Below are 15,819 nucleotides of genomic sequence, written 5' to 3'. Positions count from 1 at the left end.
TGCTTGAATCGTTGTGAATTATAGCGTGTGTTTAATTTAAAGTGACTGTGGAAATTAAGTGTCTTGCAAAGTTGTATCCAGAAAGAAGAAACTAGTTTTAATTAAGAAAGAACTTGTATCGCTGAAGTTTCTCGGAAAGAATTTCTACGGGAAATTAACAAACAACCAGGGATGTAACAATATATATATATATATATATTTCAATCTGCATACTTTCATAATTTGTAGAAATACAAGTTTGTGATTACAATTTTCGACGCTTTTTATTGCATGCTGCAGTTATTTTATGTAAAAGTGTGCGAGTTGCGACTAGACTAGTTCAAAATAATGTTTTCGGTAAAATCTATGATTCTTCCTACTCCTCCCCCTCGTCTACCGCAAAGTGGTCATGATACCCCCAGAGACGTCGTAACTACTATAGCATCCTCACTTTTACATAACTGACTTATATAGAAACTGTAAATTGTATTATCTTAATTTTCTGGGGGACATACCCCCACACCCCGCCCCCTAGATTGAGCTGAGTTTAGCAGCTTACATTTTCAATATCTCATTGTAAAATCTGCATGTAATGAAAGAACTCCTTTTTTGTTGTTTTACTTTCTTCTGTTCATATTTCTCAGTGTTTGTGTACGTACACTTGGCAAGCAACACTGACAGCTTTTAGTGTACAGGAAGCTAGGCTTTGTAATATGTGTTGAGTGAGGTATTGGTGTGATATTAATACTTTTCCTAGCCTTGAACAAACTGTTGAATTTAAGACGTGTAATATTTTTTTGCAAGGGGACTTAAACTTTTAACTAAACTCGTTGATCTGGTCAAAGTGTGAGAAGATCAGATTCGTTTGTTTGTTGTAATTTATAGCTGATGCAGGACTGTATCGAATTATCGACTGAGTAGTATAAAGTAGACTTTGAATCTCATTTTTCAGGGGCTGGGCGTGGCTCAGGGTGAGTTTACCTAAACTGTGAATCCGAAAGTCCGCTTGTCGCGTCCTGCAACCGCAAAATCGCGCACAGCACTTTAACGTCGTGGGTGAGTTATAAGAGTGATTATTTAAATGCTACTTTTCGATCGGAGAGCTCGAGGGTTGGCAGAGGATGAGTCGACAAACTGCCCCATCATCTAGTCTACCAATTAGGACAAGTAGTCTTGTGTAGCTTTGCATCAACGTACGAAAGATAAAAAACTTAATTTTACAGCTTTTATCATATCCAGGGCTAATACTTATGAACCTTACTGGCCAAGATAATTTGAAACATTTGATTCAGTAGATAAATAACAAAATAAGTAGGTAGGATTGTTTCGTAATATAGTAAATAGAACTAAACCCCCGTTTAATTTTGGAACTAACTAATTAGTAAATCACTGAATTATTATTATTTTAACTGAACATTACATTTCCAGTATCCTAGTAAAAAATCGTAAACAAACTGACACAATCTAGGCCTCAGCTTTGATCACGCGATAAATGACCGAGAACTACGGGAATTGCTTACGTAATCTAGGCCAGGGAAGCACAGAATAGACTTCACATAAAATCGCCTTCATTATTTAAATTCATTTCGAAAGATTACTAACAATGAATTTAATTTTATTATTTTTTCGGTACGTTGTGCAGTTTTTTAAGTATTAAACAGCTATATCTTTGTGCGAAGATGTGATCTAAGGTGTGTATCTTGGCGGGAAGGTTCTTGACGAAGAAATGTTGTTGCACTTGCCTTGATTTCCCTTTGATGACGTCACAACACGAAGAACCGGCACACTGTTTCATCAACGTGTTTAGTATTGGGCCGCGTGTAGATTGCCAGCTAGATGAGGAAAGCCGAAGAACTTTTACAAACACAAGGTGATACGTCAAAGCTTAAATAATAAAAATTTAATTTCACAGGGGCATACTACAGTAAAACACGACTAGGGTTACCAGACGTTCAGGGTTTTAGCCTTATTCTTTTGTCGTTCCGGTAAGTAAGAATAAAAAAGGTTAACTTGTCCCAGTTTCTCTTTACGTCAGTATATGAGTTTTATATGTAAAGATCGTCATTATACATGACTTATTTAAATTTTATTTGGATAATTATTATACATGGCCGTCCTCAGAAATTTTTCTAGGGAGGGACAAAGTTTTCCACGGGGGAGGGGCAAAGTAGTGTGAAATTGTGATATGAATAAAAATTCGCTCTCTCTCTCTCTGCTACGTTTTCTTAACCTAATCTGTCATTGGGCAGCCTCTGGAATTGAAATTTGAATTACTACCCTGTGGCAAAAAAGAGCGTGAAGAAGCAACATTTTTCTTTAGAGTACATTCAAGACAATTTGGGCAAATTTTTTCTTACCCTGTTATCTAGTTGAGCTTTTAAATAATCTTATTTGTCTATGATTTTAAAACACAATGCAATAAACCATAATATTTAGCAAACAGTAAAAAGTGATGTATTGTTATTTAAACTATAATGTGGGCTGTTACAGTTTCATTCCATATGGGGGGGGGTCCCAATTTTTCACACTCAATCTCTGAATATGACTCAACAAAATGAAAATATGGGTGGTAAAAAAAGCTAGTATATATGTTGATGCCCAGTCATATTTATATACTTTCTGGTGTTTATTATCTGAGGTTTAGAGGACTTATGAGTTATTTTATTAAAGTGCCACTGAGAAGCCTTTTAAAAGTATTTTGGGGTTTTCTTTTCCCTATTTGAGTGTGCTTAATTTATATATATTATTATGTCTAGGTATTAGTGTTAGTGAGATCTAGATTGTGGGTTTGATGTGTGGTACATCTTTCATGATGTAAATAAATATTAAATTCAATGAGCATAATAGTATTAATTGGAAATTGTACAGGAATACAACTTAGATTCACTGTTTGTTTAGATATTAGTGTTAGTGAGATCTAGATTGTGGGTTTGATGTGTGGTACATCTTTCATGATGTAAATAAGTATTAAATTTAATGAACATAGTAGTATTAATTGGAAATTGTACAGGAATACAACTTAGATTCACTGTTTGTTTATGTTTAGGTATTAGTGTTAGTGAGATCTAGATTGTGGGTTTGATGTGTGGTACATCTTTCATGATGTAAATAAGTATTAAATTCAATGAACATAGTAGTATTAATTGGAAATTGTACAGGAATACAACTTAGATTCACTGTTTGTTTATGAGTCAGATGAAAATTGAAATGCCACATTCATGAACATTTAACCTTCACATGAGTAACACACTAACCTAAAAAAGCTTTCCAAGTAAACGTATGAACAGAGAATTTAAAAGTATGTGAATTGTAAAGAAAATAGTTGCCAGTTCTTAGTGTGCTACTAATTGAGACATATCAGGGCAATTTCAACATTACCTAGAGTGTAAACATTAATTCTTCTGAGGAAATGAGACTCGTTCATTAATTCCCAGTTTTGTCACTTGGTAAACTTAGTTACATGATGAAGCTAACAATCTTTGGAGGTGGTTTTGCTTCATTACGAGCAGGAAATTAAAATTTCTAATGAGTTGTTCAGTAAATAACTAAATACATGAGGAAACTGGTAGCAGAGTATCCTTTTAATGGGAAATAAGAGGCCTGCCTTTAATTATCATGGAAAGTCAATATTTCACCCGATCATGGTTAACATAGTAAATAAGGTGTCTTGCCCCAATTTAAATTTGTTTCACCACCTGTATTTAATATATTATCTTTATCAAAGATATATGCAAGTTACATATATTAGGAATAGGAGAATACTTTTTTGGTGGAACTTAGTTTTTCAGCTTTCATGGCAGACAGATAAGGTTATAATTACTTGCTTTTCTACCTTTGTGAAAATGGTCTTACATATATGTACATGGAACTTATTTTAAAACTTGGACTTGATAAGTTCATGTAAAATTTGGGTATTAGATATGAGTAGTTTCTAAACCTACGCGTGCAGAGGAGAAAAAGGATAATAGTATTAAATCGAGAATGGGTATTTTCATACACTGTTAGTAATAAAAATAAGACATTTTTTCTCTTTGAACTTCTAGTCATGTGAGACTTGTAAAATGTCTGTGATGAGTTATGTGCCTATATTGTTTAAGGGAGATTTAACAGACTTCGCCCTTCTGTTTGGAGCTTGTTTGAAAAGTTGTGATCTGCTAATATGTTCATCAGGTGATCCTAATGATTTTTGCAGTAGATCAACAGGGGTAAATATTCTTTCAAAAATCAAATATTTCACTGGATTTGACTGATTGACAGCAGTAAAATAACTATTCAGTTTCAGTGACAAAACCTAGTATACAATAAACGTTTCATTCCCCTATTCTATTCTCTCTCATTGCTTTTCTTTCTTCTAGTTTCCCTTTTTTTTCTATGACCTGACCCAGAATTCTTCCTGAATATCGAAAATCTCAAAACTACTCCCATATGTTTAGGGTGCTTGTTTGGAAGAATATTCACCCCTGTAAATCAAAACATGGGTGAAGTTTGTTGAAGCTATGAACTACAAACCTTGTTTGATAAGTCAGACTGCTGATATGTGTTTATGTAAGAAAGTTTTCAGAGCACATAGTTTGTGATTAGTTCAAAATGGAGTGTTTCATTCTCATGTTTGTGTATTTTCATACTTCTCTGAAGATGAATAGTGTACATGCAGTTATCTGTAATATAAACAAGAATGCATCTATACATTTTTCTTTTTCTACATAAATAGGGTAGCCATGGTAGAACTTATCCAGAACCTTCAGAATATCTATACCAGATGGGAGAAACGAGCCAAGCCCAAGATAAAAAACCTTGTAGAGACTGCAGAAAGAAATTATACAGCCCATTCACAGACTGTAGGAAATAGTTTTAACAGAGAAAAAAAACACCTGAAACACATAGGCATGCTGCCTGTTTGTAGGACTAACGACAATGTTCATTCTCAATTAAAGTATCCTGTTCTTGACTCTGTAAGTTTTTCTTTCTTCCTGTATGTTCACGTGACTGTTTTAGCTTATAGCTTGCAGCTACATTAGCTGCATAACATATCAAAACTTTGATTAGAATGTTATGATAAATATGTGGTGGTTCTCTAGCATTATTACTTTGACCTGTTTAATCGAGGTCTACTATAACTTATCAAAGATTGTTCTGGATTTTCTTATGTTAGCTTTTTTATACCTTTCATTTTGCCTAATTTCATTTTTCATAAGAATATCATTAAAATGTTAACAGCAAGGGTAGCCAGCTGATGAAATAATGCATTTCTAATCTTTATAAGTAGAAATGCAAGAAAGGTATATTTAATTAGCTATACTGATGAACAGGTTGAGTTTTATTTTTGCTATAAGTACATAGCTTGCTCTGATCGGAAGGTAATATTCATTAATTGGCTACCTAAAGGTTTTTGTATCATTGATATTTGAATTTCAGAATAATTAAATGATCAGTTAACAAAATGTGGCTAGTATTACTAATCTGTGTGTTATAATAACACAATTTTGATTTGTGGAATCAAGACATTTAACATTATATATTTGTGTATATATGTGTTTGTTTATAAAGCAAGCATAGGGTTTACCAGATTTCCAGAGTGAAAAACCGGGACTTTTTTGCCTTTACAGAGTGATACTGTAACAGTTTATATTACAATAAAACATTTTTTTTTTACATTTCATAAGTAATCTGATGTTCATTGCATCATGTTTTAAAGCCATAGATAAATAAAATAGAAAATGTGACCAAGTTGTCTAAAACCCACTCAATAGAAAAAGGTTACTTCTTTCATTTGTCTTTCACGTCTGGACACATCTTCAAGTCTCGGTTCCTGTAGTTGACTAATGACAAGCTATGTCAAAAAACATAGCAGAGAAGAAGGGAACTCAGTACTGTAGGATCAGATGATTCTCTAACTGAAATTTAAGAGCTGTGCATAGTGACAAATTATACATGTTAAACTTGCACCGAGGTTCAGAGAAGCTGCTTAAATTTAGTATTTTTGATGTTCCCGATTTGGAGAAAAAAAATTAACCAAATAAAACTAGAACAGTCCTAGTTTTAAAACGACATCCAATAACCCTAGCGAAGCAACGAGTAATTCAAGGGTAAGAAGAAGTGACCAACTGTCACTGATATACCTGATTTCAGTGGTAATTCATGGGGGTAAGAAGTGACCCACTGTCACTGATATACCTGATTTCATGGGTAACAAGGTACCAACTGTCATTGATATACCTGATTTCAGTGGTAATTCATGGGTAAGAAGTGACCCACTGTCACTGATATACCTGATTTCAGTGGTAATTCATGGGTAATAAATGACCAACTGTCACTGATATACCTAATTTCAGTGGTAATTCATGGGTAACAAGTGACCAACTGTCATTTATATATTTTATTTCACTAGTAATAAAAGTGATGAAGTTTTTGTAGGTTGTTCTGAGATGCTAAATTCCTCTAGATTTGTTTCAAGAAGTAAAATGAACAAAGTATTTCATCATGGGAATGACCTGTCATCAGTTCCTAGATCTGAGACTGGTATTCCTATATAAATATGTGACTATACAGCATTTTCTGTATGACATTTCCATGTTTTTAACAAATTAAAATTTGTATAATAAGAAAGCGATGAATGAGAATCAACTTTATTGTGGTTGTTGTGGACATTACAACAGAAATTACAGTTGTTGACGTTTACATGTTTTCCTGTTACTTTAAAACTTGTAGATTTAAATAATAAAGTTCTTCTGCTGGTTATCAAGTATTGCCTACCTATGCAATTACAGTGAATATTACCATTTAGATGTTCGTTGGCTTGACAAATATATATATATATATAGTAGTATGATAGATAGATAGATATTTGGAAATGGCTTGAAGTGTTTATATATCCTAACTACCGTTGTAGACTACTCACTTTAATGAATAGATAAATAATCCAAATGTTAAGTTTTTATACTAGATGAATAGTAAATGTTTTTTACTTTATTATATGTTTATGGATCGTTACCAAGTTTTTAACATGTACATGTAGCAAACGTGTTTAATAAATTGCTTTAAAGGCCTATGTCACAGCTTTTCGGTTGAGAAACATATATGAAATCACAGTTTTAAAATCACACATTAGCAAGATAAGGTGAAAACCCCAATATAGTCTGAAGCACTATATACATACTTGTTATTTTATTTGTCATGATAAAGAATTACTTTTTCATAGTCTTTAGACAAGGAGATATTATGATGAATGTCAGAACTCAATTTTATTAGTCTTGGTTATTTAACAGGTAGCTGTGAAATGTACAGATAAATTTAAATTCTCTATCTGGCAGTTTGTTAGAAGATCAGTATGAAATAAAACTTAAATCCTCTGTGAGAATGTCAAAGTGAGTCTAGCAGAAAGAATAATTTTCCTAGAAATTAATACAAAAACTTGCAAGTTATTCTACTAAATATTTTAATGTTTAATATTAATGTAAATGTACACTGATAGCAGTGGCAGTACTATGACTGATTATATAAAAGTTATATACTGTGTTTACTGAATGGAACAAAAATATACCATTAATTTAAATAATCATAGTGCTGTAACTAAAGGCAGGAAGATACATATTAAGCTTAAGAATGAAATTTTGTGAAATCATCAGCTTACGACATTATTTTTCAGAGAGGGTCAAGTTCTGCATGTAATGTTAACTATAACTTGAAGATGAAGTGCAAAATAATACATGAAAGTTTGTTTTTTATATACAAAAATTGAACAGTTAAGCTTAAAAGTTTCAGTTACTACTTCTTTTACTTGATTGTCTGACATTTTTGACAGAAAATAATTCATAATATGGTTTTTGTAAAAATAACAAACCTGTCTAAGTTACAGAAAAGTTTTATGGTTCTCAAGGTTACTATGTCCTTAGCCTTGTCCTCCTCACGGTTTTAGCTATAAGCTATCTGAAAAAGTTCAGGAACAGGCATTACCCTCTGTTGCTTGTCCTTGAGCTAACACACTTTATTCGTTACAGATTTCTTCAGATGAAAATGTTTTAGTTGTAATCTGATATTTGAATGTTGCATGCATCACTCAGGAAATAATATCAATTTCACTCATCCTTTTTGCAGTGTGTGATAAGAGAAGTATAACGATTTTAACGTGGGATGAAATAACTGAAATCTATAAATGTAGTCATGAATTTTCACTTTTTGTTTTTAACTCTTTATCATCAGAAAGTATTTTATGCTATCATGTAAAAACTTTTTACCTATAAACATAAAGCATGTTCACTGCTGGAATGCTGCTTACAAGTGTAAAACAGCATAATTGGTCTATTTCTAGAATGTTCACTACTAAAATATCATGTTACCCAAGTGACCTGACAATTGCCATATTTTTAGCATGTTGACTCTAAAATATCATGTTACCCAAGTGACCTGACAATTGCCATATTTTTGGCATGTTGACTCTAAAATATCATGTTACCCAAGTGACCTGACAATTGCCATATTCTTAGCATGTTGACTCTAAAATATCATGTTACCCAAGTGACCTGACAATTGCCATATTTTTAGCATGTTGACTCTAAAATATCATGTTACCCAAGTGACCTGACAATTGCCATATTTTTAGCATGTTGACTCTAAAATATCATGTTACTCAAGTGACCTGACAATTGCCATATTTTTAGCATGTTGACTCTAAAATATCATGTTACCCAAGTGACCTGACAGTTGCCATATTTTTGGCATGTTGACTCTAAAAAATATCATGTTATCCAAGTGATCTGACAATTGCCATATTCTTAGCATGTTGACTCTAAAATATCATGTTACCAAAGTGATCTGACAATTGCCATATTTTTAGCATGTTGACTCAAATATCATGTTACCCAAGTGACCTGACAGTTGCCATATTTTTAGCATGTTGACTCTAAAATATCATGTTACCCAAGTGACCTGACAGTTGCCATATTTTTAGCATGTTGACTCTAAAATATCATGTTACCCAAGTGATCTGACAATTGCCATATTTTGGTATGTTGACTCTAAATTATCATGTTACCCAAGTGACCTGACAATTGCCATATTTTTGGTATGTTGACTCTAAATTATCATGTTACCCAAGTGACCTGACAATTGCCATATTCTCAAAATGTTTACTATTAAAATGTTTTACCTAAGTGACATCGTATATCTTCTGTATTTCTAACATGTTCGTTTCTAAACCATTGTTACCCAAGTGGCACAGTGTAATTCTTATCACTAGGATATCTACCACTAATTGTTATATTTCAAGTAACAAAACATAATTGTCATATTTTTAGTATGTTCTTTACTAAAACATGTTATCCAAGTGGCCTCACAGTTGCCATATTCTCAGCTTGTTCAATAAAATATGTTACCAGTGACCTAATGTAGTTCCTCGTATTATTCACTTTTAAAACGTTATCCAGGTAACCTGATGTAATTCCTCGTATTATTCACTTTTAAAACGTTATCCGAGTGACATGATGTATGTCTTATCCCTAGCGTATTCACTACTACACAAGAGTTGAATATTAAAAATGGTTTTAAATAGGCAAATCAGCAAGAAATGTGAAAACCACCGCTGATATAAAGTCAGTAGAATTACAAGTATCAGAACATTATTTTCACATTGTTTAGCATTTTACAGGTAGTGTGATACAATCAATAATTTTTCCATCATAAACAAAATCGTACACTTAGACCATAAAAATGTATTCAGATTGGGACTTTAGAATTTTCAAGACAGAAATGTCCCTTGTACTTAATGTTATTGGAAAATAAAAGAATATGAATCAACTTGGGACACCAGTATCATCTAGAAAGAGACCTACAACAAGTTACACCCGTAGTTTTGGTAAGCGAAGTGTAATTTTTAAAACGGGATAATCCACAAATGCAAAGTTTAGTGAAAAAAAAGAATCCATGTGTCCCAGACAACAATATTTAGTATAATCAAGAAAGTTCCCTATCTGGAAATGCATCACATGTGTAAAAGCTGTAGAATGAAATGAGTGTTCAGTATTCATGTTATTCCATACAAATATCCCAAACAACAGTATGGAACATAATCAAGAAGGTTGTTTTTCTGGAAAAGTGTTGCAGGTCACATGCACATAGTTTTCTTCCCTGATATATCTGTTCAGCTGTCAAGCAACTGGAGAATGAACCAAGTATTTGTGCTATTCCATGCAGTAACATACACTTTATGTCACTGGATATAGTGCCTGTTGATTTCTGTAAGCAATTTGACTGTTGAAATAGGTACTGAGTTAAGTTGTCATTTTCATACACTAGATGCCTTATGGAAAACTTGCAGGGAGAAGGTATGTGCTTTGTTCATGACAGCCTTGTCATTGAGTTTTTTTGCTGTGGAAACTATGCTTCAGGGCTATTGTCAAAATGTATTCATTAGACAGAGCACGACTGAATGTGGCAAAATGTAGTGTTTTAAATTGAGTTGAAAATATTTTTGAACTATGTTAGATTAGCCTCCCAAATAAGAGATTCAATTAGGATGTGGAATTTATACTGGCTGAATTAATGCCAAGCAATAAGTGAACAAAGTGTAGGACACAGTGATAACAATTTTTATTACGTTTAAAAAAACACAGTGGGTGTATTTGCTTGCCTTCTGACAGTCTCTTCGTACTAGGTTCAAAAACCAGGGTCAACTTGACATTTATCTAGTAGGACTGGTCATTTTCATCCCACAAGATGTTACTTGTACAATGAGTGAAGAACGTTGCTCTCGACATCCTGAAACCATAGGCAGTGGAAGGTGTCACATACTTTGAACACGACAAAAGACCATAGATAACTTGAAACAAGATTATCCTAACAGTTTTTCTTGGTCACAATTTTGTGTGAAAACTTCCACATGCAGAGAAAATGAAGAAACTATTTAGACTAAATATTATATATTACTTCAGAAAGAAGAAACCCATGGTATATTCTTATATTACACATAGACTATGATGTAGTGAAGCCTCAAAATTGTTTTAATGTACTCAACTTGTATTAAACACTGTTGTGTACAAAGTATCTAAATATAATTGTTGTATTTCTAGTATGTCCACTACTGAAACATTATTTGACCCAAGCAACCAGACACATTTGTCATATTTTTTGGAATGTTCATTATTATAGCATCATGTTGGCAAAATAACCTGACACTATCAAAACATTGTTATTCAAAGTGTTAGGCTTCATATTATTGGATATTGCATAATAATAATAATAAAAAGATATCGGGCTGGTTTCCTGACAGTTTTAGACACCACTTCACAATTACTTGACATTTTCATTCTACAGTGTTTAGAGTTAAAAAGCAATTACATCATTGTATACAACATTCTCAATTGTGGTGTTAAGGCTTGTTAAAGGTGTAACATGTCCTGCATATACAGTCCATTGCTGTTAGAGCTGTCTACATAAAAAAGACAAAGATTAAAAAAGGTTTGTTTTACACTATTGTGTAGGGTATTTCATTCCTTTATGTTTTGCTGATACATTATTGTGCACAGAGCCATGTCAGAAACGGTGTGATGACCTACATGTACTAACAGCAAAGCCAGGGAATTAAGATTGTGCTGCAGGCAACAATAGTTGTTGTGTGTCTGATGATCTGTATGTGCTTTAAATAAGCAGTATTATTATTCATACTTTAGAACAGTATTTTCTAGTCCTAATATAACACGTTAAGTACTGCCTGCAAAGGAAGATAATAAATCATGTTTCTTTATAGATGATTTAGGTAGAGTCTTCATGATGAACACCCAAACGTGAAATGTGCAGCAACAGCATAGTTCAGCATGACACTTGGTAATAAATTGTGTTTCACTGCAGGGTCCGGTAGTCACATACTATATTCTAAGTGTTTTCTTATTATATTTTTTTGAAGTTAGCGTAATTGTTGATGAATGGGTACTATCTGTAAATTTGTAAAAGGTCCACTACACGTTTTCATTTTTGACTATGAATCTATTGGCACATTGAATTAAACATATTCAAAAAGAACTCCAATTGTTTTGATCAAATACAAAAAAAAAAGATTTTTGACAAAGCTTTATACTGGGTGTGAAAATATTAACCATAATGTCAAATTTTAAAATATTATTGGCGGTTGTCAGCATTTTACACCATGCTATTTTCAAAAGCAGTATTAACTTGCTGTAACAGTATCAATGTAATTTTTAAACCATATCATTTATTTCCCCACAACAGGAAATATTTCTGGCAAGTTTTTCTATTCATATTAGTTAAGATAATACTTGTTTTAATTTCTGCTAGATTCATTTGTTTTGTGGGTTTTAATGTTATAAGTATTCCATGTTGCTTAACACTTACCACTGTTGCTGTGAAAATGGTTGTAAATTATGCAACCTATGTTTTTTATGTACTGTACAAGTACATTTGTGTTTTGGGTGATGTTGCATGAACAAAATTTTTTTTTTGTATAATAAATAGTATAACTGTGATGGTTAGGTATTCTGAGTTGCACTATTTATAGCTCCCTCCTTGTTTTAATTTTGGCACATAGCCGAAGTATTATGGCGTGGGCCAGTTCGAAACCAACTCTTCCAATATGCCAGAAAAGTTGCTGCTACATCCCTTTGTGAGACCCTGCTGTCCAAAATGTGTTCCTATAAGTAAGGTAAGCCTCAGTTTTAGTTGATGTATATTTGATATTAAAAGTTTTCTTATCTGTCTTGTAAGATATTTCTGTCTGGTTCAGTTTAATTGTAGTTCTGTTTGTTAATACATCTTGAAAATAACTGGTCATTGTGCAATTAAGTGCTTGCTTGTATCAGTTAGAACCCCAGCAATTAAAACGAAACTTTTAAATATCTGTACATTATTCTGTTCTTGTCATTTGATTTTTAACATGTGCAAATTCTTGGGTAATCAATAATAACTTAAAGTTAAGAACAGGTAAATATACCATTACTTTAAATAAAAATTCGTATCAAACTTCATTTCTTCTCAAGCTTCGAAGATATTATTTACTCTGTAGTTTGAAAATAAAGTATAATTTTCTTGGGAGTCTTGAGTTTCATGTTATGAGTAAGTTAATACATTATGTAAAGCAAGATTTCAAATGTGTTTATGTTGTAATTATGATTCTAAGTATTCATTTGAACTTGGTAAACTTGTTATTTATAAGAAAAGTAAATCAAATTAAGGGTTAAAAACGTTTGATGTAGTGAAAGATAACATATTTATCGTATCAATTTCGAAAGGTTAAATTGACGAGAACTTGCTTTTTTACACATCAGTTGTGCAAAATGTATTGAATAGTTTCTAAATACAGTAAATAACTTGATGTATTAAACATTTTTGGAAATCTTTCATGGAATTTTTTTTTACATGTCAGTTTTACAGAATTTATGGAAAATCTATACGTGGTAATACACTAATCATTCATCTTCACATAAGTTTTCATCCCTAGTATTGTCGTTACCATCAGATTCAATACATTTATTTCCTTGAACCCGTCCTATCCATTGCATTGGATATGCAACATTTTTTGAAACCTTTAATGATGCTTTATTGATTTTCGGTGGTAGCTTCTATTAAAATATCTAACAAAACCAAACATGCATGAATATAATGTGCAGTCAAATTTTTTGGAGGTATTTTGAGAAAAAAAGTGTGCATTGTATTTGGGCAAATATGTTAGATCTTTCAGCTGAGTAGTTTAGGTAACACAGTTACCATCATCAAGGCTGTGTTACTGAGGATAGTTGGCTGAAATATTTATTAAAAATATTATCTTTCATTGTGCCAAAAAATATTAAGATAAATAGAATATTTCATGACAATTTTCATGGTTCAGAGTGGTGTTGGAAATCTTTATAGAAATGATTGAATATGTAACTTGTGATCAGATTGGTAAGACACCAAGGATAAAACTATAGTTAACATGCGAGTTTAATCAAATATATATAGATTATTTAATAATAATACAAAAAGAAGCTGGTTAGGCCAAGTAACAGAGAAAAATATGTTTAGCATCCAGAACTTTCAAAGAAAAGGAGGTCTTTTTTTTTTTTAATGACCTCTTTGAAAGGTAGTTTACATTCTTTTTTTTCCTGTTTGTTGCTTGTTTTCAAATGATCCATGTCAAACAGAAATCTTCTTTGTTTACTTTTTTCTTCAAAACGATATTTTATGACAAATAAAGAAAAGGGCAAAATAAGTCAACTGTGTTAATCTCATTGTTTATTCAGAAGTCTTCTTTTTTTCTGTGTACAATCGAAAAATGATAATTCAAAAAAGGAAAAAAGTTGGCCCAAAAATAGGGGAGATATCTGCAAAGAGGGAAGCAGGTGGGGACACTAAACATACATATTTTTTTTTTTGCTTGGCCTTCTATTTTAATCTAAACCTTTGGGGTTGAACCAAGTAAAGTTATAGTTGTAAAGTGACCATGTAGAATCTACTTACTGAAAGGTTATTTCTGCTTGCCAATTTATAATAAATATTGCATAGGAAAAAAGACAACAACAAGAAAATGTCTCTGAAGTATATGTCTACATGATAAATTTAAGTGTAAATTTATAGCTTAGCTTATCTTTTAACTAAGACTTTATTGATAGTGGCTATTTGTATGCAGTGTAGTATAGCTTTCTGTGAGAAATTCAAATGTCGGATATACAAACAATAAATTAGGTCATGTGTTACATGTTTGGTTATCAGGCTTTGAAAAATTGTCTGCATAGCAGTATTGGTGTTTTATTTGCTCATGAATATGCTTTAGTTACATAGACAATAAACAACTATTTCTGAGCATAGTTTATTTCACAACTTTTTATATACCGTAGTGAATAAATGCTCGGTGTGTTTTTTGAGCTTATTGATTTTCCTTTCTTTTTTCTTTTTTTATCCGATGCTTATCTGAATACAAAACAACACCTACTATGATTTTCTGACAGTTAAAAACATTATTTTATTGGGGTCAGTGGTTCATGAAAAAAAAGCATGAGAAATTCAAAATTAGCAATTTAAAAATGTTTTGTTTCACTGTACATGAAACTACAGAGATTTTAATTTTTTTTTTGTGACATTTACAGAAAAAAAACCTTTTGACTCCATTTTTATTGTTTAGTAGTTGAGGTGATTAAACCTCCTTTGTTAGCTAATGCACTACAGTTTCTATACCAGACTACAAACCTTTCTACTCAACTGTTTTCCAGTGTTTCTTTTGGTATACCAGTTTAATATACTTTGCAGCGTTTTGTTTTCTGCTTCAAAAAAATCTTTCATTAAACATTTATGAAATTATAAACCTGTGTTTGTACAACTTCATTCTTTTCATCTACGTAAAGTTAGATAAACAAGACAGTAGCATACTAAGTAAATAAAATTACTGTGTTTATGTTTTACATGTAATTGTAGATATATTATTTGAGTATTTTGGCTAAAATAATATGAATTTATTTCTCTCATTTGGTAATTGTCATTGAAATTGGACATAACTAAAAAGCCTATTGTGTATGTTTTGGTCTCAGTACTATATTGTTCACATGTATGAATTATTTACTTATAGTAGGGCATACTTAAAGGGTTGCTAAGTTACTAAGTGACGCTCTGTGTTAAAAGGTAGATTGGAGAAAATAACTTCTTGATTGGATTAGGTCCTGTCCTTATTCTGTGGGAGTGTAAATGTTATATAATCCTCATATTTATTTATTTCCATACCATTCATTAACAGTAGGGTTTGTATATTGTATTGTATTAAATAATTTTGTTTTTGATTGAAAAAAAAAGCATGATACACATTAAAGAAATGTTCTTAAAGTACTTTATGACACGTGTGTGTGTGTGTGTGTGTGTGTGTGTGTG

At 32.0% G+C, this 15,819-nt stretch overlaps 1 protein-coding gene across 2 annotated transcripts in view; it reads left to right on the top strand.

Annotated features, from left to right (window-relative positions):
* The window catches only part of LOC106463112 (glycerol-3-phosphate acyltransferase 1, mitochondrial-like), a 53,986-nt gene that overhangs the window by 5,813 nt on the left and 32,354 nt on the right, over positions 1–15,819 (top strand). Inside the window, exons 1-3 of one of the 2 annotated variants that reach the window (XM_013923083.2) lie at positions 1,601–1,849; positions 4,691–4,931; positions 12,515–12,628. In XM_013923083.2, the coding sequence (XP_013778537.2) occupies positions 1,737–1,849; positions 4,691–4,931; positions 12,515–12,628 (468 nt within the window). In that variant the 5' untranslated portion in view covers positions 1,601–1,736. Of the gene's footprint in view, positions 1–1,600; positions 1,850–4,690; positions 4,932–12,514; positions 12,629–15,819 lie in introns of those variants that run through there. The other variant, XM_022390531.1, reaches the window with a different exon arrangement.

Source organism: Limulus polyphemus, unplaced genomic scaffold (assembly GCF_000517525.1).
Source record: "Limulus polyphemus unplaced genomic scaffold, Limulus_polyphemus-2.1.2 Scaffold1327, whole genome shotgun sequence".
Lineage (NCBI taxonomy): Eukaryota > Metazoa > Arthropoda > Merostomata > Xiphosura > Limulidae > Limulus > Limulus polyphemus.
The sequence above is the reverse complement of the archived record's forward strand: the minus strand, read 5'-3'. Positions and strand labels throughout refer to the sequence as shown.